This window comes from Notolabrus celidotus, chromosome 5 (assembly GCF_009762535.1).
Source record: "Notolabrus celidotus isolate fNotCel1 chromosome 5, fNotCel1.pri, whole genome shotgun sequence".
Taxonomy (NCBI): Eukaryota; Metazoa; Chordata; class Actinopteri; order Labriformes; family Labridae; genus Notolabrus; species Notolabrus celidotus.
Window position 1 is genome coordinate 32,695,440 of NC_048276.1, and position 24,956 is coordinate 32,720,395.

Sequence of the window (24,956 nt, forward strand, 5' to 3'; positions counted from 1 at the left end):
TTCCAACACCAATTCTTTGTATGTTTTAATCCAGCGTAGATTAAACAACAGGCCGATGGAGTCTGTAGGTCTGTAGGTGTAGACTGGTTGTGGGCTCATTTGTGTATTTTTGTTTTCTAAATGTAAAAAACGTTAGTGTTGATTTTTAAGCAAAAAGTCATAATCAGTTTTCTGTTTATATGAAGGAGGAAATGTTTCATCCATGTGACCACATTTACAAATGTAGACATAAATAAAATGACATTTTGAAAAAAGGAACAGAGAAGTTCATTTCTTTAAGTGATAAAAAACTTCCCTGAGAAATCACCGAGCCTAGTCAAGAAATATGTCTACATATAAGCTCAATGAACATCTCTTTATTGTTTTCAGTTTCTGTAAGGATTTTTAAAAAACTTTATTTATGGGCCATGGCCTTAAAGGCTTTATTTTGATCCAGCAGCGCCCATGACCTAGCAACAGTAAACGCTGGTGAAAGTTATCCTGCAGCACTTCCACTTCATACTTGCTTTCATTAAATGTCATTTTAACAAGAATCTGTACAAACCATTGATAGAAACCGTGTCATATCATTAGTAGCAGCTCTAAACTTTGAAATTGTACCTCGAAAATGCAGATGTGATAACTTTCTCCTCCATACGGATCTCCACCATTGCCAGAGTTGATATCAGAAGTCCCGCCCCTTCTTGATTCTGATTGGTTGAGTTCAGGAAATAAAAACTGAGATCAAGAGCAGTGCTTAGATTTTAAAACTTTACTAAAATGTCAAACTATTTCTAATCCACTGTTCTTACATCAAAGTCAGCTAACTGGTTTCAACTCTTATCTGTGTTGAAAATGACAGCACACAAAGTGAAGAGCTGTTAGCATCACTTTAATTACAACAGAGTGCACTTCACAGTGTATTTTGTGGGTATTTTACAGTTTTGGCAGTATGAGGCTTCATGCTGGCTCCTCTTATGAAAGGCAGATATCAGTGCTCAGACACGGTAGCCAGGTTGTGCGTCTTCTCTGCCTGAGAGTTAGCGCTGGAGACCGACCAGATATCACTCAGCTCTGTGATAGATGATGAAGAAAACAATTAGAGTTTGATGTCAGTCACAAAATGACAGAAATGGATGATAGCAAGAAAGAAGCGGCTAAAAGCATTAAACTACAAGAGCATCATTATGAACCTGTTACTGGTTCATTAGTGTTCCTTCCTTGGACCACTTTTGGTAAGTACTGACCCCTGCAGACTGACAGGAGCTGCAGCTTTTACAGTTGTTTTGACCCAGACGTCTAACTGTCACAGTTTGGTCTTTGTCAAAGTCGCTCACATCCTTACATTTGCATGTTTTTCCTGCTTTCAACACATCAACTTAAAGGACAAAATGCTCACTTGCTGTCTTACATATCCCGCCAGCTGACAGTTGGTACTGAAAGAAGACAATCAATGATACTCAGTTCCCCTTTCAGTGGTCATATGGTTGTGGAGTATATTTAGTATATTTGTAGACTTTTTTAGGTTCTCAAGGAAAAGAGTTCAAAAGTTATCTTTCCACTTTATTCAGAGAGATCAAATCTCAAGTTTTATAATGTAACAATTATGAGTGATAAAGGGAAATAGCATCCTGTAGAGGTGATCATTTTAACCTTATGTGCACAAGATCCTTAACCTGTGCACACAATATAATACTAGCTCACAGGACAATAAATCATCCCCTTATGGGACTTCATAAAATCCTCAAATTTGAGAATGTGAAATGTTTCAGATAAGAACAGTGGAGTAGATGCTGATGGAAATATAAGGCAGATATCTCTTTGATTCTACCTTATATTAGCTCACCTGTTTTGAACTTGCTGTATGTCCCGTTCTCCACTGTGATTTTGACGCCTGAGTAGACGGCCAGTCCTCGCTCTCTCCACCTGCCGAGCAAACACAACATGTTTCGCTCTTATTCCCTCTTACCCACAATGCAACATTGAGATGATTACTCCTGCTTCCTGTTTACTTTATGATTCACTTGTGTGTGTATGTGTTGGATATACCAGTGAAAGAAGAAGATGATGAAGATCAGCAGGAGGGAAACCACGTCAGTGAGAATCCACATCAGGTTATACTCATCAGGACTCTGAGGGACAGTTAAAAGAGTTATTCATTTTAGTATTGTGCATATTTCCTCTCCTTTGGACCTAACTGAGGTTACTGAGGATACATCTCTTTCCCTAGACCCTGAGCTGTCCCTCGGCTGACAAAATATTAAACTTTTACTGCAAAGTGATGAGACTAAAGTCATAAATTCACCCGTTGTCCTGGTGTAAATTCAGTGTTTATGTATTTGAAGTGTTACCATGAGGAGTAGAGGAGATCTACTCACCCGTTGTCCTGGTGTAAATTCAGTGTTTATGTATTTGAAGTGTTACCATGAGGAGTAGAGGAGATCTCATGCTGCTGAGGAGCTGTGGAGCGTTGGTGGTGACAGACTGGACTCCACAGCACCAGGCCAGAGAGAACAGCCAGGGCTGACTGATCACATACAGGTTGGTGCTGACGTTCACTGCAGCGTACTCCCTGCACACGTTACAAACCAGACATGTCACTTAATGTTACAACACATTTATATAAGCACACACACACACACACACACACACACACACACACACACACACACACACACACACACACACATACACAACCAGCAGTACCTGACAAGCTTGCTGGACATGGAGCTGTAGTGTAGATTGAGTTTGACGATGTTGTTACTCTGGAGCTCCTCTAGAGGAAGCCGACTGCCTGACGTCTGCTGGAGCTCAGGATCCATCTCCTGAACCAGAGCCCGCAGGTCTGATGGCAGCCACAGAACCTGATAAGAGAGGTGAAAGGTGGACCAACCTCATCAAAAATTAAGCATGCAATAAGTTCTATTTGGCGGCATGGCTGGTCTGAGAGCTCCCTTCTATGTGCATATCTGCGATGAGCAATGACTACTACTGTGAATATGATGTCATGTCTGTGGAGGAGGTCTTATTGCAGTTATGAAAACAGCTACTATGGAATATTTGGATCAATCTTGTTGTGTTTGTCTGTTGTAATTTTAATGTTGTTGTTTTGTTTTTTTTTAAGTTATATTTTTTGGGCTTTTTGCCTTTATTCCATAGAACAGCTGAAGAGAGACAGGAAGTATGGGGAGTAGAGAGTAGGGGAAGACATGCAGGAAATGGTCGACTGGTCTGGAATCGAACCGGCGACCCCTGTGCCGAGGACTGTAGCCCCTGTATGTGGGGGGCTTAGACCGCTAGGCCCCCTTCATGTTGTTTTTTAAGCTGTGCTGTACGACAAATTGCCTCTTTCAGGACATTAGTGTTTTCGAAACTAAACTAAACTAAACTATGTGGAGTGCCAAAGCCTAAGACAGGCAGAGCGTCCCTCCCCTCCCTTACATGTGCATACATGAAAAGTCAAGGCAGGGAGAGCAGCAGCAAAGACTCAGAACAGAGCAGGCACCAGTGGCAATACACATTAAGCTGCTAAAATCAGTGACCTGTACATATTAAATCCTGATGTAACATTCTCACTCAAAAGAGCAAGAAAAACTTCAAATCACCAACATGCAGCTGAAATTATTACCACCCAAATCCAACTCCCAGAACTGTACAGACTTGCAGCACAAAGGAAAACAGCCTGCGTCTCTGAGAACCTTTTCTTGAATCTTGAATCTTGTAATTCATTCCACTAAAATCATACACAATAATGTATTTAATACAACAAATGAAAATTCTAATTATACTTTTGAAGTCACAATATTTTTGTCAAACAAAAATAATCTGTGATAACTTTAATGAATACTGGAGCACTTCACAGCTGTAATACGCCCCTTGGCCACATGGGGGCAGCAGAATCACACAATGAACAGAGCATTGCGCTTCAAGTTGATGTGGAAAAACTGTTGGTGTTTAACTGACCTCTCTGAGCCCAGCACTTTCTTTCAAATGTTTCAAAGTCTTTTATTTCTTAAGATAAAACCCTCTGTAACTCTTCCTCCAGTTCCCTCCCCTCACACAGTCCTCACCTGAGAGGAGAGGATGGAGGTCTCGTTCTGGATGACCTCCAGTGTTCGTTGGATCCAGGTGTCTCTGTAGGGGTGAGCTCTGGGTGGACGGTACAGGTCAAAGATCACCAGTTTTTCTTTTTGAGCGGCCAGCTGGAGGAAGTCCTGCAGACTGCAGACCGACTGTTTCTCTGCCCGCTGTCTGTCGCGTGCTCCCAGAGAGCTGGCCGTACCAAACGGGTCGTGCTGGAATGGATGAAGATCAATATCTAATCAGTGTAGTGATGTAACATGCAGGACAATGTGTTCCTCAGCTGCTGGCTGACTTTACAGAGCAGCTGATGGGATGAGGTGTTGGCTTATTTCCAGTCACCCATGTATCAGTAGATATCAGCCAATTTTCCCGAACTTTAATGAACTACCTCCTCTCTGCCCCTACTGCTCTATCACTCTTTATTCTTGCTATTTACACTCTCACTTTCAGATTCTGTTTGTTTTTGTTGGTATCATAAATGGGAAAAGAACTTTCAGTGAATCCAAAGCATGTACTTCACTGTATTTACCACAGTGCAAAAAATTATGTGTCACACCTACCAGCAGCTCTAAAACTCAACTATTAAAATCAGAAATCTTGTTTTTAAGCAATCAAATAAACTTAAGAAAATTACTCTTTTTAAGTCAAGGTATCAGCAAAACAGTCTAACCATTCCATTAATCATCTAACTCTCAGCAAGACATAAATCAAATCATTTAAAAAAAAATTTGAAACCCCTCCTCCTGGTTTCAGAGTAAGTCTAGACGAAATGCCATGAATATATTTTTATTAAAGTCCCAAAAAAAACATGTTTGCTTTTTTTTCTTTGTTCAGTATTTTAGTTGAGGCAATACAAATCATTTCTCCTATTATGAGAAATTATTTTAATTATTGATGAATGGAGAAACTAATTCCCTTTTCAGACTTACAAAAGCCTTTGTCCATTAAATGCAAATAAAAATGAATTTGAAAAAGGTTAGAACTTCTGTCACAAGTGATATCAAAATAAGAGCTTGTTCTTCTCACTAAAAGCCAACAACCTAAAAACACACTTTAATAAAGAAGCTTAAGTTTGGCATGTTGAGTGAAAACAAATACCTAAACTGTTAACTTAAGGGGTGCCAGTTTGGCCTTGGTGTTCAGTCACTTGCTTCATGTACAGAGGCTACAGCCTTCAAGCACACGGCCTGGTTTCAAACCTCCTCCTGCTCTGTCTGTTGTCCTGTCCTCTCTGAATAAAGTCATGGAATCCCAAAACAAAAAAATCAACACTAACTTATTATTTAATCTAAAAAAATATTTTCTATGAATCAACTGATTCATTATTAGATGTGATGTTTCAATTGATAGACCTGACACAGAGTTATATAATGTCTTCTGTGGTGCTGATGAAGTTGTATTAACTCTGAGGAGAAACAGCGACAGCCTCCACTGCAGAGCAAACCAATAATCAGTGAAGACATGAAAGTACTACAGGATGTTTTCACTGTGTGTGACTCACCGAGAGGAACCAGGCGCCTGCGTTCAGACTCTCCAGCTCAGACCAGGTGAACATGGCGGCTGATTGGTCCGTTCTGTTGGGGAAAACCTCGTGTATGTTGGTGGTTCGTCTCAGAGTCTGGTCATGCATCAGGAAGGGAACGCCATCAAAGCTATAAAACACAAGATGAACTCAGTGTTTAGTAATAGAGGAGTGTAAATAGGATGCTTCATACCTGAAACAACTTTAAACAACGAGTGAGAGTGAGCATCTGAGGATGATACTCAACCTTTGAATCAGAAGATGTATATGTTATTGGGTTTAATGAAATATCTCGACAACTATTAGACGAGGTGCTGAGGAAATGCCAGAATTAGTTGCATAAACTTTCATGATAATAAACTCCTAATACACATACAATTGACCAACTCTTAGGGAACAACCATCTACCTACAGAACTGATGATCATATACAGATGTTTACTGAATCCAGCCTGGAGAAGGCTGCAGCTGCTACTGATGTCATGATCATAATACACACGTTTGCATACACGCAAATTTGACACTATTATTACAAAATATTATAATATTAGGAATTTAATTAAGGAACATATGAATATCAGTAAAAACTGACTTTGATCTTTACCGAAAGTTATGTTTAAAGCATGTGAACAGATAAAGAATTTGCAGCGCTCTGAGCTATGTGATTTCATTCGTGTAGTTTTCTTTATCCTCAACAAGCAGAGCATCAACCAATAACAGTAAACATGTCAGACTTCCACTAAAAGGCCAATAACGTCCCTGAAATACATTTTCAGAGAAAACTGCTGACTGACCTGATTGTGACGTCAGTCTCCAGACCTCCACTTCCTGCATCCACCGCCTTCTCAAAAGACATCAGCGTGTTTTCTGGAGCAAGCTGATAATACATTTATACAAACAACAGACTCAGATACAGGATAAGAACCCTGAAGGGATTGAGATAAAGTTATAAATGTTCCATACATGGGGACATACTGCACACAAGTGCATGTACAAGCAGGAGCAAGTGGAGAACATAGAGGTTCAATATGTGCAGAATACTCTCAGTAAAACAACATGCAGTTATTCACTGTCGTCAATACGTTGTGGGGAAACAGAAGGTAAACATGAATTCAGTAAAAAGTAAAGGGTGGAGAAAGAATCATTGTCTCTGGACTCCAAATATGTGCTACAGGAAGGACGTGAGCCCGGTTCATTTCTCTAAACAGGAGGCCCACATCATGGCCCTCACAGATTCAGGACTGCACTCATTTGAATGGGCTTTCGCCTTTCTCCAAACTTTCAATTATTACAAATAAGAGATCTTCAGTAAGGGCTGAAAGCATCATGGGAAAAGCTTTAAAAACAGTAGAATCAACACCATGCTTCGTATTTTTTACTGTGTTTCATTAAGTTAATTTCTTCTCTCTCACCATCGGCGCTCCTCTGTGGCCGATGAGGGCCGGTTTGACACCCAGGGTACCGTCCTCTTTGATACAAGGAGAATACAGACCCAGCGGCACCAAGTAGAGAGCAGACAAGATGCTGAGATACAAAGCCAAGACCAGACCCCGCCTCACTGAAACATACACACGAAACAAAGCACACACACACACACACACACACACACACACACACACACACACACACACACACACACACACACACACACACACACACACACACACACACAAAAACTCACTTACCAAAGTTCATTTTGCATTGTGATGCTCATGTGATGTATAATTGGAACCACAGACGTCTCAGTTTACACACAACAACTCTAAACTGAAGACATATGTTTCTACTGATGTGATGAAACCAACATATTGAGCCAGGTTTACTAATTTTAGTGGACCCTTTGCTAATTCTGATGATGAATCAACGTGATGACGGTCTGAGTACCGTGATGTTGTGAAGCAACACAGTAAATTATGGAGTTACAAGTGTAGACGACAGTGTGGGAGTCTTTTGTGTTTGGACTGTTGATTTCTCTCCTCTACACCTGAACTGTATCACTGACTGTGATGAAACTTTGGTTCTGAGCAGGTTAAACTGTTTTGATGTTATCCTTTGATTTGTCCAGTAGAATCAGAGGTTTTTGTGAGCGTAGTATGAAAACTTTGTGTTCACACTTTTTAAAAATTGTTGGAAGGTCTCAAGAAATGTGACTCAGTGACTTTTATTTCTACTGCACAACATTTTAGACCAGTTAACTACCTTCTACTCGGGATCATTTGTTTGACATCACTTGGCTAAGTTAGTAATATCTTTCCAGGTTCAGACTACTGAAAGGAATCCCATCAGGTCACCTTTAAAATGCACATTTTTACAGCAGAATCAAACATTTACAGCCTGTTATAATAATGGTTTGGTCCATGCAGCTCAGATTCATGCATACAGGAGTTCAATTGTTATAACCCATCCACTGACAAAAATAAATATAAGGGCTCAGAGTTATCCATAAATTAGTATAAGTAAGGGCACGGCTGAGCACATTGTTTGCCAGGAGGCTAAAAGCTGCCTCAGCTTCACCTCTTTGCCTTTGTCTAGATTGATTGAATTTTAGGTTGAGTCAGCATTTCCAATAAGTCACCCTTCCTGATGCTCCTTCAGAGACCAGAGGATGACATCACCGAGACTACGTCCATGTTGGATACAGGCTATGACTCTAACACCTTACATGAGAGTGAATAAAGGTGTTTTGTAGAGAGTTATATTGATTAAACATCCTCACAGCTTTTATAGAAATCAATATCATGACACAAACTGTGCAGCTCACCTCTGCTGTTCATTCGAAAGAAATGCAAAGCAATGGGCCAGGCCAGCGCTGTCATCAGTAAGACGCCGCCCACATGTAAATAAGGTGCGGTTATCTGAGTCGGGACAGAACACGGAGTCAGGAATCAGGAGGAATAACTCTCAAAGAAAGCAAATGCTGATGGGAAGGACGAGGTGGAGGTTCACCTGAAAGGAAAGCAGTAAAGTCTTCCACTCCTTACTCCAGAGGTCTGACAGGACAGCCGTCGCTACAATGGAGAAAGTCAGGCTCACCACGATCCCGATCTTAGAGAGGCAAACAAACAGTGCAGACATGAGCTGGTCTGATGTTCTGAATGGATCATTTTTAACCAGCATTTCAGCTTTATTTCAGTCATAGACTCAGACTCTTCAGAGCAGAATTCATCATGCTTCCTCTGATTTATTAAACTTTGCATGCCTTTATTTTCTGTACGTCTAATTTTGGACTTCAAGAGATGTGCATCTTGCAAAATGTGAAAGTCCTACCCCATTATTTGGCACACCAAGATTTAAAAAGTTTGAATACTAAAAAAAAGTTTTTTCTGTCAATCAGATGCTTGCATTAGGTTTGAAATATGACTCCATTTAGACTTTTACAGAGGTGTCTCAATCCAGCCGCTGTGGCCTCTCAAATCCTCTCTAAGAGGGTCTTCAGTGTCACTTTAAAAATACATCAAAATTCCCAAAACTCAGATTGTAAAGCCCTTTTTCCTTTCCGTTTCTCCTTTTAATATTGAGATACTTAAGCAGAGAGAATTGCTTTTACCTTGTGACTCCAGTGTAAATGAAGCTTCTGCCCTTCGGACAACAAACACACAGCCAGCAGCTGTAGAGAAGAAAACACACACATGGAAACACACACACATTAGTTTGTATCTAATCAGGAACAAAGAGTACTCAGCAGGAATGTGTGCATTTATCAGCTAGATGATAAAGTGCTGTCACCCTCGCTAGTTGGTTAATATCTTTATTACTGACCTGAAAGTCATATGTGTCTCATATGTGTCTGTTTAGCACAGCCCCCCCACCACCACCACCACCACCACTATCCTAGACTGTAGCTTCAGCTAAAAGCTACAATAATGCTTGAATACTCTACTTCCCATCAGGGGCATGTCCAGGTATTGAGATAAGCAGGGATGGCCAGGGTACCTGTGCACGTGCACACACACACACACACACACACACACACACACACACACACACACACACACACACACATACACACACACACACACACACACACACACACACACACACACACACACACACACACACACACACACACACACGCCAAGAAACACCAGCATTTCTGTCTTCACTGTCTACTTTCCCTAAAATATGGCACAGTTGTTACATTCCTGTGTAGAGCAGAGACCGGACATTTTCTGCACTTAATTCTTTAAGGGCTCAAAATCAAGATGTTTGTCCAAAGTTAAAATTGAGGGAAATGACAAAAGAAACTAAACGTGTTACACTTTAAGACTGCCAGCTTGATACCACACAGGCCGAATGGTCGATTTTAACAGAAGTCCTGCCTGTGACAGGACAAAGAGCCAATCACAGTTAAGGATTTTTGGTTGTCTAATCATGAAGCATGGGAAACAGCGAGCCTGACTTTGTCTACGTTAACCAAAACTCCACAAACAACATACCTGAAATCCCTCTCAGTATTTTGTTGACTGTTTGTCCCTTTATAGCGCAGTGAGTAAGTCACTTGGCCAAATTTCAGTATCAAATGTTATTATCCCATTTAATACTTAACACTCCAGGACAAGACAAGCTTTAAAATGACCATAACAATAATCACATGAATGGTAATAGAAATCCCTGACAACGTAATGTTGAGTTTTTGTTTATGAAGTACATTAATGGGTAGAAGTGATGTCTGTGCTTTTGTATTTTATTTTATTTATTTATTTTTTGTAGTCCCTGAAGTTTCTAACCCTACCTCTATTTATTCATAGATTAAACAAAGAAGATACAAAGTCTTACCAGTGATCTGCAAATGTACTCTTATGCATATTAATGAACTCTGGACAAAGCAAAGTTAGCTGTTTTCAGAATAAAGCAGCCGCTGCTGTGATGAAATGAGACATCACTGTCTTTAATGGGAGGGATCTGCATTTCAACTCATGAGTGCTGTGTATGAAAAACTGGACTGAATAACAAAACAAGATCTAATCCGTGACACAAGCCTCTGTTATCAGAGAATACATATCAGCCTCACCACGAGCACAGTGACGTAGGTGAAGAAGCCTGCAGCGATGACCAGAAGCACCACAGACCAAGGAAACCAGAAGCCCAGGATCCCAAAGTTAAACCTGCACACTCACAGGTAAGATCAAAAACAGTGTTAATGAATCTGAGATGAACAAAGCAGAGGTTCAGTCTGAAATACAGTGTGTGCAGAGATACAGCAGAGGAAACGTGTGACAGTGAAGGGAGGTGAATTTGAAGGTGTTTAGGTCTTGTGCTGTATTTTTTTCTTGGGTTTGACTGACTTTCCAATAAAAATAAGTGCTCACCACAAAAAGCTCATTATCCCCAAATCAAAACAGTTCCAGAAACTTCCCCATGGACAAAAAGTTCATTTCAGACAGAGAGAAGTCATTGTTCTAGAACCCCAATAGTCTGAAAAGAGTGAGGTCAAAAGAAGCCTCACTGCCCAGAAAAACACCCTCACCCAGCAGAGAGGCCAGTGAAGTCTCTCCCTTTCACACACTCAAGGTAAAATAAACGTCCATACTTCTGTTACATAATGCATTCCCCAGGTCCTTATCCTCACTCCCACCATGCCTACCAGGCTCCTTATAAATCCTATGTGACATTCTTCAGAGGGCTGTGGTTTCAGAGTAATAGGTTTCCTGGTTTAAACAGAGCAGGCTTTGGGCCTACAGGGTTTTTTTTATATGTTGGGGTGTTGGAAAAATGAGCTGTTGGGAACCTTAGTTGCGTCATTTTCTATGTGCCTGCAGTCTCTCGTCTGACAATGACTAAAATAGACATAATAATCAGTATCAGCCCTGAAAAGCTAATATCAGTCGCCCCCTAAATGATGCATTTTTCAGTATAGGTATAATTTGAAGTTTTTAAATGCAATATCTGTCATATAGTTGGAGCAGTGTGCAGAACTGGAGCGGTGAACAATAAAGAATTTAAAACTTTTGGTCTGAAGTTGGAAGATAGCATCAAACAAAAGCCTCAATCGAAGTTTGTCAGTGTTAAAGTCATGAAACATGGTTTCTACATCCACTTCTTCCACAGCCTATGGATTCAGACTCTGATTGGTCTCAGTTTGAATATGCATGTTGCGTATTCCTCAGTAGACCAGACAGTAAACGTGGCGCCAGCACAGAAAGAGACTGTAGACTTTGAAAAGTTGGATAATCATCGGGTTAAACGAAGGACCAGGAGCTTGTTCTGCCTCTGAGATTCCACAGCAGGCTCATACAGCCATGACTACAACCAGCGTGTGTGTGTGTGTGTGTGTGTGTGTGTGTGTGTGTGTGTGTGTGTGTGTGTGTGTGTGTGTGTGTGTGTGTGCGCGTGTGTGTGTGTGTGTGTGTTCAGTGGTTAGACATGATTAAGTGTTACTCCACCCACCAGTCAAAGTCATTGTAGTCGTTCTTCGCTTGTCCCCAGAAGTAGAGAAACAGCAGCGTTAAGCAGAAAGCCGCCACGAGCAGAGCAAAGCTGACACTCTCCAACTGTCAACACATGAAGCAGAGTTTCTAACAGACCTTTTAATGAGCACCATGTGACCATGTGCCTCGTTTACATGGAGATGAAGGACTGATCTTTGGCCTCTTTAGGAGAGAGGACCTCAAACAGGGAAAGCTCTTTAGTGGTCTTCCTGTGAAGCTCTCCTTTTCATATTTTATTTTCAAACGCAGCAAGTTTTAAATGAAGAGAAGCAGCCGATTAAGTTGTGTCTTTGCTGATAATTGTTTCTACTTGATGATTTTTGGCAGATTACTGATGTGAAAATGTTAGAAAATGTGTGAAAGACAAAAAATAAACCTCACACTTCACAGTTGTATTGATATCTGCAGTCTTTGGGTCCTACCTTGTTGCAGCAGCATTCTCCAGGCTGAGTGAAGCTCCTCTCGTAGCGTCTCCACCTGCAGCCGTACAGCCCGACCAGACACGACACCAGAGGCTGATGCTCGTAGCGTCGCAGCAGCTTGGTACGTAGGCCACGCAGCCAGCCGACCTGCAGCTGGGGCAACGTGGACGCCATGGCTCACACACACTCTGACACACCTTTCATCCTGCTCACACACACCTGAAACAGAACCTTTTCAATGAGATACCATCAACAAACTCCTGCACAGATATTATAACAATATTATGATACCATAACGCTCAGCTTAATCTTATATATGTGCAGATTTAGAGTATGAACAGTATGACACTGAGCAGCAGTATGCAAAGGCTGCACAAGAAATGTTGATGGTTATCAAGAAGTATTTGTTTTAATAATAACACTACCTTTATTATATGTGTGTGTGGCAAACAATAACTGCCCTAAAGACACATAAATATTATCAATTCTCACATTTTCATAGCTCTTGGGTTTCTTCCCATATCAAGCCTCACGTCTTGGCAAGTTCTGTGTTTGAACTTGGCTTTAAAGAATCACAATCTCAGTTACTGCGGACTATTTTTTGTTCTGTTGGCAGGAAATCACAAGAAAAATCCTCCTCGCTTTCTGCTGCAGTTTCCAGAGAAGCAATGTTTCATTATTTCCAAAACCTCACCAGTTTGCTTTAGTCTTCATCATCAGGGTTTACTCTTATTATGCGTGAACTCAGGTGTGCTTCAGGTCAGTATCTCTGCAGGAGCAAAGGACAGCTCAGACAGTTGTAGTGTTCCTCTGCTGATGGAGGAAGGGTGGATGAAGTCTGTTTGGATTTAAAGTAGACTTTCATTGCAGGTTGACCAGCAGTACAGTAGAATAATTACAGTAAACGTAAACCTGCTTTGCATCTGGGAATCGCTGTAGTCTACTTTGTGCTGTTGTTGTTGTTGTATGTTACTGTATTACCAATATGTGTGGCCTGTCACTGTGGCACCTGCTGTAAAATATATATGCTCACGCTTTAGGCCAGGTGTTCCCAAACTTTTCAGCCCGCAACCCCCAAAATATAGACGCAATAGATTTGCGACCCCCACTGTCCCTCAAAGTGATTTCATGTGGCTTCATTTAGCTGGTCTGCAGAAAATGACCCTACCTGTATGAGCATGTGTCTGTGTTCCCTGTGCTGTTATGAATTAACCTACTCCTATTGATGCTTTTGATAATTAACTGTTGACTAACCTTAAACTTAGGAGTCGTCTGGTAAAAAGAAAGGTAGAAAACTCATTGCATTTTCTATTTTCTAGGTTTTATTTTGAGTTTAGCTACTATTTTTTCAATATTTTAAACTAAAATGGGTAAAATGTATTATTTTTAGATAACTTAAAAAAAAATAACACTCTGAAAGACATCTCACGACCCCCCATTTGTGTCTCATGACCCCCCAGGGGGTCCCGACCCACACTTTGGGAACCCCTGCTTTAGGCTACATGGAAAAACACTCAAGTAAAATAGCATGTTGTTTGCATAAAGGCATCCTGTCAGTGAACATAAAAACTGTATTACATTGTAATGGCAGAGCTGTTTGCAACTAGGCTAGAGGTAAACACAACTGTCATGTATTTGACACTTTCATCATTATACAGGATTTTCCAGGTTTTCTTGGCCCTGCAGCTCCTTCATCTCAAATATTTAAATGTTACATTACAGAGTCAAATACAGAGCCAGCATTAGAAATGACAGGCTGCCTTTACTGTGGTAAATAATGCACCATTTTGGCGGTCGGGCTTTGTTTATTCTGCTATTCAACAAATTGCAGATGGTTTTTGCACATTGATTTGTGTGTCTAATGTCGGCCGAATTAAATATGCATCCAAATTATTCGTAAAATCTGTTTTTCGTGTGAGATTAGTCATCGGTCGCTGCCACCACCCAGAGGTTGTCCAATTCCCCAATTCTTATAATTAAGTCCGGAGACAGTCTTTGACAGGAGAGAGCACAGGACCTTTTTGAGCTGCGATCATCACTCCTTACACATCGACTGCATAACCTATGATCTGTAACTCATAAGTCTTATATTATTATGATATCTACAAGTATGGAAGGTCATCTTACCTCCAGGTGAGCCTCCAGGTCCCAGCAGACGAGAAGCCGCAGTCAACTGATCGTCCTCGGTTACAGTGTAGCAGGTGGCCTCGGAGGATGAGTGTGGTCAAGCTAGCAGTAGACACCAACAGAAGAAAGGGAAGATATGACTTTCCCTTCACCGATACAGCACTTCATGATCAAACAGGGTCATTCATTTGAAAGTAAAGAGTCATTAAAACGTGTCTCATAACGTTTTAGCAAACCTTTCCTGAATCTTTTTTTGATTTGACTGAATCATTTCAGCATGTTCACCTCCCACCTACGCTTAAATTATATCACTTCAAGGAGATTTTTTTTATAGAAACACATCAATGCTTTTGATATTCACTAAATTGTCGTTAATTATACCAAATAAAAACATAATTTTCCAAGAAATGTGAGATTAAAGCTAGGTTGAACAAGCAACCTCCTTTTATTTTGAAAATCAGAGCGGAAATGAATATATTGTGACATGTGTCTAGTTTTACAGGAGCTCTTGTAGATGCCCTTCACCTCTGTGTGACAGACTGCCACCTGTTGCCATGAAGATGTAAACACACTGTATCATCAGGGGAGTGCAGGTGGAGGTGGATTTTCAGCAATGGTTCCCAACAACAGGCCACCACTATCCAATGAGATACAAGACTAAGGTCCCTTTTTAAGTCCAGAGAGAAAGTATCTGACGACAAACCCTACCAAAGAGGTGTTTTTTTAATGCCATGATTAGTATTTGAAACACTAAAAAAACTGAGTGTGATGTTTAATACTGCATCAAGATCACTATGTTGTGTCCTTGTTCCAAAAGTCAATCCTAGTCCACCAAAACACAGAATCCATATAAAGGCCAATCCCAGTAAAAAATATTCTAAAACAATGTAATCCTGAGAAAATTAAAAGATAAAAACATCCACACATGAAAAGTAGTGGCAGAAGAAAAGCAAATAACACTGTAATTAGCTCCTAAATTGTATATAATTGATATAATACACAATTATTAAGAGTATTTTATTACAAGCTTCACATTATGTCTTCATTAAGATGGTAGATTCTGAGGCATGTACACAGCTGTCTTGTTTTTTTAAATATAATATCAAAAATGTGTAACTAAAATTATGAGTGAAATGTCTCTAGACAGAATCTGTAGTGATCACTGAGGTCCTCAAATGCTTCCCTTTTAAATGTTCTTTATGTGTCCCTCACAAGTACCAGCCAGAGAGCTTTCTGTTTTCAAGCATCAAAACTGTGACACTCTCTTCCACTGGACATCAAAACGGCGAGCTCTCTGGGTATTTTTAAAAGTAAATTTAAGACTTATCTTTTTAATCTGGCTTTTAACTTGGAGTAGGTTCCTTTTAGCCCTGCACTGCATTATTATCATTGTGACCATTGTTTAAGCATACTTACTTATTTATTTCATTTTATTCTATCTTATTATATTGTATTTTATTTTGATATTAATTTTCTGTTTTTTTATCAGATTTTATTTTATTGATTTTATTATAATGATTGTATTTTATTTTATTCCATTTTTCCATTATCTGACTTTATTGTATTAATTTAATCGTCCTGGTTTTATTTTTAAGTATTTTATATCCCTTTCCACTTTCACTGTTGTTTTCTGTCTCTCTGGGTTTTTTTTTTTTTTTTGTGAAGCACTTTGGGCTGCATGCTTGAATGTATAAATGTTGCTATGTAAATAAAAATGAGTTTAGCTGAGAGTTGAGTAGCATTTCAGTTTCAAAGGGGGCCAAAACTTGAAAATAAATCTTGAAAGTCAAACCAAGGGGTCAAATCAAAGGTTGATCAAACTGGTTTAGAAATGCACTGACACATTAAATTGTAAAATACTCTAGTTATCAAAAAACTGTGGACTCTGGATGTAGCTGTTTTTCTGGATACAGTTCAACTCATAAAAAAAATCTCTCCAAAAACTAAAATACCAAGAATTCCACATGTCATAGGAGAATTTAACATTTCCATGAGAGAAGCAATACATGTCAGATAGAGTCCATGCTGAGAGGAAACCAGGACAAGCTCATGAGCAAACTCAACTGAGCTGCTTTAAAATTAAGTAAACAGTTTTTGCTTCAGTCTTGACTGAGCTTCTTTGAAATGATTTTAAATGGATAAAAGGAGCAGAAGAGTATTTTCTTGTGGATTGTTCATGCTGCCTTCTGCTACTTTAAACTCTTATACTCTGCTGTTAATAGACATGAGCAGCGATGCCTGTCAGATAGTAACCTCTGTACTTTGGAGCAGGATCAGCTCTGAGCACAGTAAAGGATGCTTCAGAGTCTCCTCTCCTGTTTTTATCAAACTGCAGCAAAAGGGTTTGTTACCCTGAAGTGAGCCCCCCAGCTGTAGCCAATCCCAGGATGTCTGTACCTCCCCCTAATAGGAGGATGACTATCAAGTATATCACAATAACTAACTCAACGTCCTGTTTCAACCTTCACAATAAAAGCATGTGACCTTCATATTGCAAAGCACCAGTATTTTCTTGGTGTAATGGAAATCATTGACAATTTTGAAAATATATTTTCTTGCAGTTTTCTTGCACACAACTCTCCTTGTATGCACAATAAATGTGCCAGCTGGGAGACAGTTAGCCATATCTAGCTTAGAAAACTTGAAACTTTACAGCTGTTTATAGAAAATAAAATAAATCAACACACCAAATCAGTTCTGAACAAGACTTTGCTTCTTTAAAAAGAGTGAAAGATAAAAGGCTGTTCTTTATTTCAGGATTGAGATCAGTCCTTCGAAAAATGTCAACTCAAGACAATCAATCAAATTAAATGCAGATAAAAGAGCTCTTCATTTGTCTTTGAATCTTTAAAATATGAAGTATTTATCTATATATGATTATCTTATCTTGACTGTGATGGGGTTGAAGCTGATGCCTCAGACAAGAGTGGTTCTAAGAGGTGACCATAGCCCCCCTTTTAGGCCACCCCAAAGAATCCTACTGGGTCAATTGTTTAAATCAGTTTTGTGGTTTGTGGTTTGTGTTGCAACAGACTGCTAGAAGCTTTATTTGAATATACTTTGGCACATTTTCTTTGTTTATACTTAAATCATTGATTTTCAAAAATATCTCATTGTAACTCCTTAAAGATTTAATATCACAATTCTATTATGTTACTGTTACATAACATGTTACATGTTTGGTTGCATTAATGTTTGCAGTTAAAGTTACAATTAAAGAGGTGGTATAATGCTTTTTCATATTTGAAAAAAAACATTAAGTTAAAATGTTGGAAACAAATGTGCTGCTTTTGAATATTTTATAGCACACTGGTGTAAGAGGGAGTGACTGATGATTTACTTAAAATGCCACTCACTGCAGCAGTGTGACCCATCAGTGTTTTTAATCATGTACTTTAACAAAAATAAAAAAGCACAGAGGTATCATGCTTGAGAAAATAAGAAGATGCAGATCAATGTTGTTCAGTGTTTCTCTTGAATTATGTTTTTGTTGATAAACAGTTATAACTTTTACATGGCTTATTCTCTTACACTGAAGCAGATTTTATTTTTTATTTTTTTAAGTGATCAATCAACCCACTGACATAGTGAGGATTTCCTTCAGATAAAGCCCGTGCTTTTATTTTGAAGGGCGTTATGCAGTGAGCCTGTGTAACACTTGGCGCGATTTGACGCGTCTACAGCAACGTGGATAAACTGGACTTTGGCGTCGCAAAGGAGGGAAGTTGAGTCGGCTGCTGTACTTCAAGTTGCCCCCGTTTCAACACAGACGGTCTGTGCATCGGGGCAGCCGGTCAACATGACTGACCTGGTGGTTTCCTTGGCGGTGTTGGTGGCCGCGGTGCTCGTAAGCGAAGCGATCCGCCGCACATCTGCGCGGTTCTTCTCTGGAGAATACTGGATTTACCTGTTGGAGGCGGCATCCACCTTCCAGCTCTGCTGCTGCACTCATGAACTCAAGCTTCTGGGAGAAACGGCCGAGGTGGGGCTGGCGATCGGCCTGACCCTCACCTACACAATGACGGTCATCCACCTGACAACTTTCCGTGGAGCGACGTGTAATCCCAGCGGGGCGCTGGAGAGCGTCTGCCGCGGGACCAGCAGCGTCCGGGCAGCTGCTGGACTCATTGCTAGCCAGTTCGGAGCGGCGGTCGCGGCGCAGTATTTCGCAGCCTCTGTGTGGACGCTGGGTCTGTCCGACGTCCACGTCAGACACCAGAGGTTCGGGTTCAGATGCTTTGACCCCCTTGGTGGGACTTTATTGGAGGCCGCGGCCGTGGAGCTGGCCTGCACCTTCACTGTCCAGGCTGTGGCCATGCACGCTCACAAAGTGGACGAGAAGCTCCGCGTTCACTGCTTCGCTGCGGTCATCACCACCCTGGTCTTCACAGGTGTGTTCAAGGTGTTTCAACGTGACAAAGACTATCCATCATTATATTTAATTCGACATTGAAACACATATTGAACTAAAGTAGAGAAAGAAGTAAAGACAATACCTGAAGAGAAAGACTAAAGTATATTATAATGTGGTTGGGTCAAATAAAAAACAACATGCCATGATACAACAGCATGAAAGAATAACAATTATTTCTAAGTGATGATGTTTTTAAATTGGTTTTGAATGGAGGATTGGTCATGATTAACTGATCATGAATGAACTAGGAAGCTGCAGACCACTAAACCAAAGCTGTTTTGTTCTGAGTACTTGAATGCAACAGCCCATTTGACCTTGTAACACCATTAGAAGTGTTATCCAGCAACTCTCACAGACAGGTAGAGAAAGTTTGACAGTAGAGGATAATGCAGAGGAGGTGGAAAGCATTAACATCTCTAAATTTGCCTTCTTTAAGTATGAGTTTGGGTTAAAGAGGTAAAGAAAAGTCGGATGCTCTATTTCTCCTTCTGTACAGGTGGAAGAATCTCTGGAGCTGTTTTCAACCCAGTGCTAGCCTTCTCGGTCCAGTTCCCCTGCAGTGGCCATACTTACCTGGAGTACTGCTTCGTGTACTGGCTGGGACCGATCCTGGGTAAGGAATGAAAACCTTTGTTACAGAGCCAGGAGAGCTGTTTCCTCCAAAACCTTGTTATGTCTTGCATTAATGTAGGTTAGCAACGCATTTGTCAGTTTTGCAGTGAATAAACAAGTTGTACTTTTGCAAAATGCCTGATAACTCACATTACAACCCTGAAATTAATTCTAAATATGTCTCCAGGTATGGCGAGTTGCATCCTGCTGTTTGAGAAGGTCATCCCTTTCCTCTGTGGAAAGAGTACCATCGGACTGGATGCCCCCGCTGCCCCGAAACAGAAGACACAATAGCGGTAACACAAGGACACACTAAGTCACTCTTCCAGTAGTTTGAGGGTGCTTTAAAGCCTTTTTCCCACGTGTCTCCAAAAGTGCCAAAGCCTGGATGGTGAATTTGATCAGACTCTGAATGAAGCACATGATGTTTATTGCATTACTGGTTTAAGTCCTGAAGTTATTTAGTGACAGTAAACACAGAAGACAAACACACGAAACAAAAACACCCGTGGATACAACTGGATGAACAATACTTTTAATTCAAACTTCTAAGCATTATAATAAGAAGCTATTTGTACGTTCGCTTGTAAAGTACCAGAAAATACAGGGACAAACTGTATTGTAAATTGGGGGGCTGTTTTTGTACTTTATAGCACAGAGTTTTAGGACTTCCAAGAATATCTGGAATAAACCAAAGAAACTACAAACAAATACACTTGTGCTCATAAATTTACAAACCCTGGCAGAATGTATGGTTTCTTGGGTAGTTTTTGTTGACTTTATGATATAAAAAGAGTAAACACAGTTGTTTGATACAAATTTTGCTTCACCCAACCACTAACCATGAGTGAAAAAAATGTTTTTCTCTCATCATTCATATTCACTGAAAATGGCCAAAAAAAATGACAAATTCTGCCAGTGTATGTAAACTCATGAGCACAACTGTATCTCTCAATGAAAGCTGCTGCTAAAACACTACATAACTTAATGATTGAAGAGCTTATAATGCAACATTAATTATCTAATGTACTAATGTAATAACAGTCTGTAATGGAAACTATCATATTTAATGTGAGTCACTTTAAGCAATAGCAACACTAAGGTCAAAGTATTTGGAGCTTTATCTCAGAGCTTCAGGACTTTGGCTCGGTGCGTCTCACTCTGGTAGCGACACTAACTCCAACGATCTCAATCAGCTAAGAGACGAGTAAGTTCTGTGGTGCTCTCAATCTGCGAGTGTTGATCCATTTATAATATTTTTATCTGTTTTAACAAGCACATATTTATGAAAACACACTAAGTATAATATTCATGCCCCTGTCTACAGTACTTCTCCAGCTGGCTTCGGGGTACACGTTTTGAATATGACACCATTAGGGCCTGTGTACACTAGCACTGTTCTTGTACTGGAGGCATTTGCTGTTTATTGACAGAACAGGATTTGGGCTACTGAAAAACATTATTGGAAGTTACTGTTTTTCTCAGAATTTTCACTTTTTTTCAGAAATCAGAATTCTGAGTAAAAAAAGTCATAATAAAAAAAAAATGAGACCAAGAATAATAAGATTCAGCTGTCCTGATCCTCCTCTGTATCAGTTCAAACCGAATCTTTAAGTGCAGCTCTAGTATTTTCAGCACTCAGTGTCCTTAGCGCAAAAAAAGCCTCTCAGCTTCAGGTTGGTTTTTTTTGCTGCGCTCTGGAACACTAATGCACCCGTCAATGTCACTTCTTGATCACTGACCAATCAGAATCAGGAGTAGACAGGGCTTCTGATATCAGCTTGGTCAATAACGATGGCCGAGGTCCTTGCTGAGGAGAAAACTGACCACACTTAATGTACAATTCTTGCTTCAAATTCTACAACAGGATTTCTATCAACTGTTTTCGTATTGTCTCTTAAATTGTCAGTGAATGAAAGCAAACATGAAGCATACAGAGCATTTTAAACAAACTTAATAGGCACTGTTAAGGGAAGCAGAAATGCCCCAGGACAAATTTTGTGACCTTGCAAAAATAAGTGGAAGTGAGAAGTGCTCTGAAATTTAGGTTGTGGATGCTACAAGCACCAAAATGCTGTAAGTGGACACAGGCCCTTATTCAGCATCCAGTGCTGCTCATTGTTAAGCTCACTGTATAGCACACTACATAGAATTCACCAGGTTGGGAGTATGGAGTAATGAATTTGGGCACCAGTGGACACAGCCAGCGTTTTACCTGGAGGACTCATTTAGCTTTTTGGAGGACACATTGTGCTCTTAAGTTTCTGTCACACTCTGTAATCAGAAATGATTTAGTCTAGCTTGCTAACAGTAGTGCTGCCTGCCACTAGACTAGAGTTTTCTCCTGTAAGCATCAGAAAGTTTAGTGTTTCAGTTCAGGTTGTGATTTGAAGCTCATGAAGTCAGTATAGTACTGATTTCAGAACTTGCGTCAGAAGTCATCCTTCCTTTTGCAGCCGATTTACCAAACAGACGTGATGCAAACCTTTATTTTCTCGTGTGACTTTGACATCCTTGGGTTGATACCCTCTTCCATTGTATCTTAACGCACAAAATCACTAATATAAAAGAAATGATGCTCCTTACATCTCTAGAACTCACTAAAGAATGACCTTGTTTTTGATTTTTTTTTATTGTGTCAAACTAATCTTGTGATAGTTTTCTGTATAAACATGTAAGCATTGCAAAAACAAACTCATCAGTTAATTCAGCACAATCTTAGCTGTGCCAATTTGATGAGATGAAAAGAAGTATGAGCCAAAAACCAGGGACACAGCTAAGTCAGTGACACTAATCATCTTCAGGAGGCTCCTCGAGATAGTAAACAACATGCAGACAGTTATCAGTGTGACATGTGATAAAGCAACTTTAAATTACAATACGCTCTTTATAATTTAACTCCAAAGGTGGCTCTTCAGCTGAATCTAAGGTTTGGTGAAACTGCACACTAGTTTGCTGGTTTGTTCTGTTTTAGTTGATGTAACATGGGTGAGTTTTGCACACGCATTGTCGAAGCACTACATGTTCAAATGTTTATAATCGCACAAAAAGACGAGACAGTTCGGGGTAAGGTGGATTTTCATCCTTGACACTGTGATTCTGTTGAGTTTTTGCCTTTTTTCTCCAAAGTTTTGACGACCAAAGCTTCTGTTGTTTGTTGAAACTTCACGTTTCCTGCATAAGCCATGTCTACTGTTGTTTTGTGGAGCTCATAATGTAGTCTGTCCAAAGTGAAATAGTGTCATATTTTCTGGGTTACTTTCTCTGTATAATCCTCAGTAACTTAAATTCCTCTGTGAGCAAAGAACCAGTTATTTTACAACTTCAATACCTCTAAAGATTGTTAGTTTATTTTCTGAGTACTACTTGTTTGGCCCACTGCTATTAGAATGTGAATAAACAGTCTTTTTTACATTTCTGATTCAGTTAGCAACCGTAGCAACAAAGTAGAGTATATTTTCAATTGATATAGTGTCATTAAAATGTATTTCTAATGTTCTGTGAAATATTTTGAATAAAAATATCCACTTAAAAGAAGTTTGACATCCGTGGTTATCTCTTTTGTTTATATAACCCCAATACCAAACCTCAATTTTGATAAGTGACGTCTTGCATATCATTTAAAGACAATATTTAAGTGAACATAGAGCAAAGACAACATATCAAATGTTAAACTGAAAAAAGTTGCTGTTCTTGAAACGTGTTCTCTTTACAGTCGACAACACATTTCAAACAGTCGGGACAGGGGCATGCTTAACATCAAGTTGTATCAGCCTTTCTTCGTGAACCCAGGGGACCAGTTTCTGGAGTTTAAAAATGAAATGTCCAGTTCTTGCCTGATACAGGATTTCAGCTGCTCAACAGTTCAGGGTCTCCTTTGTCTTATTATTTTGTGTCATGATGCTCTGAATGTTTTCAATTCAGGACTGTAGGCAGGTCAGTTTAGCACCTGGACTCTTCTACTACAGAGCCATGCTGTTGTAATACGTGCAGAATGTAGTTTGGCATTGTGTTGCTGAAATATGTATGGCCTTCCTGGAAAAAAGGCATCGTCTGGATTGCAGCATATGTTGCTCCTAAACCTGTATATTTTGTTCAGCATTAATGGAGCCTTCACAGATGTGTAAACTACCCATGCCATGGACTCTTACCCTCCATACCATCAGGGATGCTGGCTTTGAACTGTGAGCTGATAACAAACCAGGTGGTCCCTCTCCTCTTTGGAGTGGAGGATTTGGCATCCATTATTTCCCAAAAGAACTTTGACTTTTCTTCAGTCCATCTTAAACAGGCTCAGGTCCAGAGAAGTTGCCAGCTTTTCTGGATCATGCTTATATATGGTTTCCTCTTTGCATGGTTCAGTTTTAACCTGCATCTGTGGATGCAGTGATGCTCTGTTTTCATAGACGCTGGGTTTTGGATGTGATTTTGAGCACATGCAGTAACTTCCACTGTAGAGTCTTGACTGTTTTCAATGCAGTGCTGCCCGAGGGCCTGAGGATCAGTTATTGTCCTTGTCCTATTTGTACAGAGATGTCTCCAGATTATCTTTTATAATTTTACGCTGAGGAACATTATCCTGAAACTGTTGAACTATTTGCTCACGCAGTCTCTCACAGAGTGGTGAACCTTTTCCAATCTTTCCTTCTGAGAGACTCAACCTCTCTGGAGTGTCCTTTTTATACCCAGTAGGTTAATTAACCTGTTGGTAATTGACCTCATTAGTTAGAGATGTTCCAACAGGTGTTTTTTTTTAACATTTCACATTGTTTTCATTGTTGTGTTGTCCTTGTCAAAACTGTTTTGTGGGTTCAGAACCCAACCAAGAATATTGTTGCTGTGTTACAAGTGAAATTTGAGTGCAGTATCATTAAGGTGGATTCCGATTGAGAGGGAAGCTAAAGTTATCTCCTTCAGATGTATAACATAACAAACCCTGTCACTGCATTTCTTATTACAAACCCTGGAGGAGATTTGTGTGATAAAACAGCTTTTCATTTCAGCGGTTTCTTCTGTTTCTGGTGAAAATTGGTTTCAGTGTAAATTGTAAACAACCCAGAGGCTGGACTCTTGCTTCCTGGAAGACCTGAATTGACTTGAGGAAGAATCATGTGATCTAAATCGGTTAACAGCTGATAAAAATGCAGTTGATAAAGATTCTTGGCACAGCAGCAAATATCAGAACACCGTTTGTTTGTAGAGCTAAAGCACAATTTGCAGCATTGCAATCCTGAAACCGTTATGTCATCTGGCAAAATGTTAGCTTAAATTAATCTCTATGAACATACACTTGTGTAAATACAGCCAACAACCTCTCTGGTTGTGTTAAATTCAACTCAAGTGTACAGGAATCCTCTGTCCTGAGCAGTA

General features: G+C 39.9%; 2 protein-coding genes across 4 annotated transcripts; one reads left to right on the top strand and one right to left on the bottom strand.

Moving 5' to 3' along the window:
• Nucleotides 1–850: 850 nt before the first annotated feature.
• Nucleotides 851–16,836, bottom strand: LOC117812186 (glycerophosphodiester phosphodiesterase domain-containing protein 5-like). Of its 3 annotated transcripts, none has more exons than XM_034682810.1 (18): nucleotides 16,814–16,836; nucleotides 14,561–14,662; nucleotides 13,128–13,271; nucleotides 12,434–12,652; nucleotides 11,971–12,074; nucleotides 10,595–10,688; nucleotides 9,131–9,190; nucleotides 8,530–8,628; nucleotides 8,345–8,438; nucleotides 6,996–7,141; nucleotides 6,378–6,460; nucleotides 5,564–5,714; nucleotides 4,050–4,274; nucleotides 2,686–2,843; nucleotides 2,404–2,551; nucleotides 2,029–2,111; nucleotides 1,826–1,905; nucleotides 851–1,053 (listed from the first exon to the last, which is right to left on the bottom strand). In XM_034682810.1, exons 4-18 carry the CDS (start codon nucleotides 12,605–12,607, stop codon nucleotides 971–973), a joined length of 1,782 nt encoding a protein of 593 aa, XP_034538701.1. In that variant the 5' UTR covers nucleotides 12,608–12,652; nucleotides 13,128–13,271; nucleotides 14,561–14,662; nucleotides 16,814–16,836; the 3' UTR covers nucleotides 851–970. The 3 variants fall into 3 exon arrangements, with proteins under 3 accessions (XP_034538701.1, XP_034538702.1, XP_034538700.1); XM_034682811.1 differs by lacking the exon at nucleotides 16,814–16,836 and adding an exon at nucleotides 14,797–14,875 and having other exon boundaries at nucleotides 13,128–13,202; XM_034682809.1 differs by lacking the exon at nucleotides 16,814–16,836 and adding an exon at nucleotides 14,797–14,875.
• Nucleotides 16,837–18,200: 1,364 nt separating this feature from the next.
• Nucleotides 18,201–22,846, top strand: LOC117812624 (aquaporin-11-like). The gene is made up of 3 exons (XM_034683511.1): nucleotides 18,201–18,951; nucleotides 19,471–19,587; nucleotides 19,774–22,846. The coding sequence occupies exons 1-3, from the start codon at nucleotides 18,360–18,362 to the stop codon at nucleotides 19,878–19,880; spliced, it is 816 nt and encodes a 271-aa protein (XP_034539402.1). The 5' UTR covers nucleotides 18,201–18,359; the 3' UTR covers nucleotides 19,881–22,846.
• Nucleotides 22,847–24,956: the final 2,110 nt, after the last annotated feature.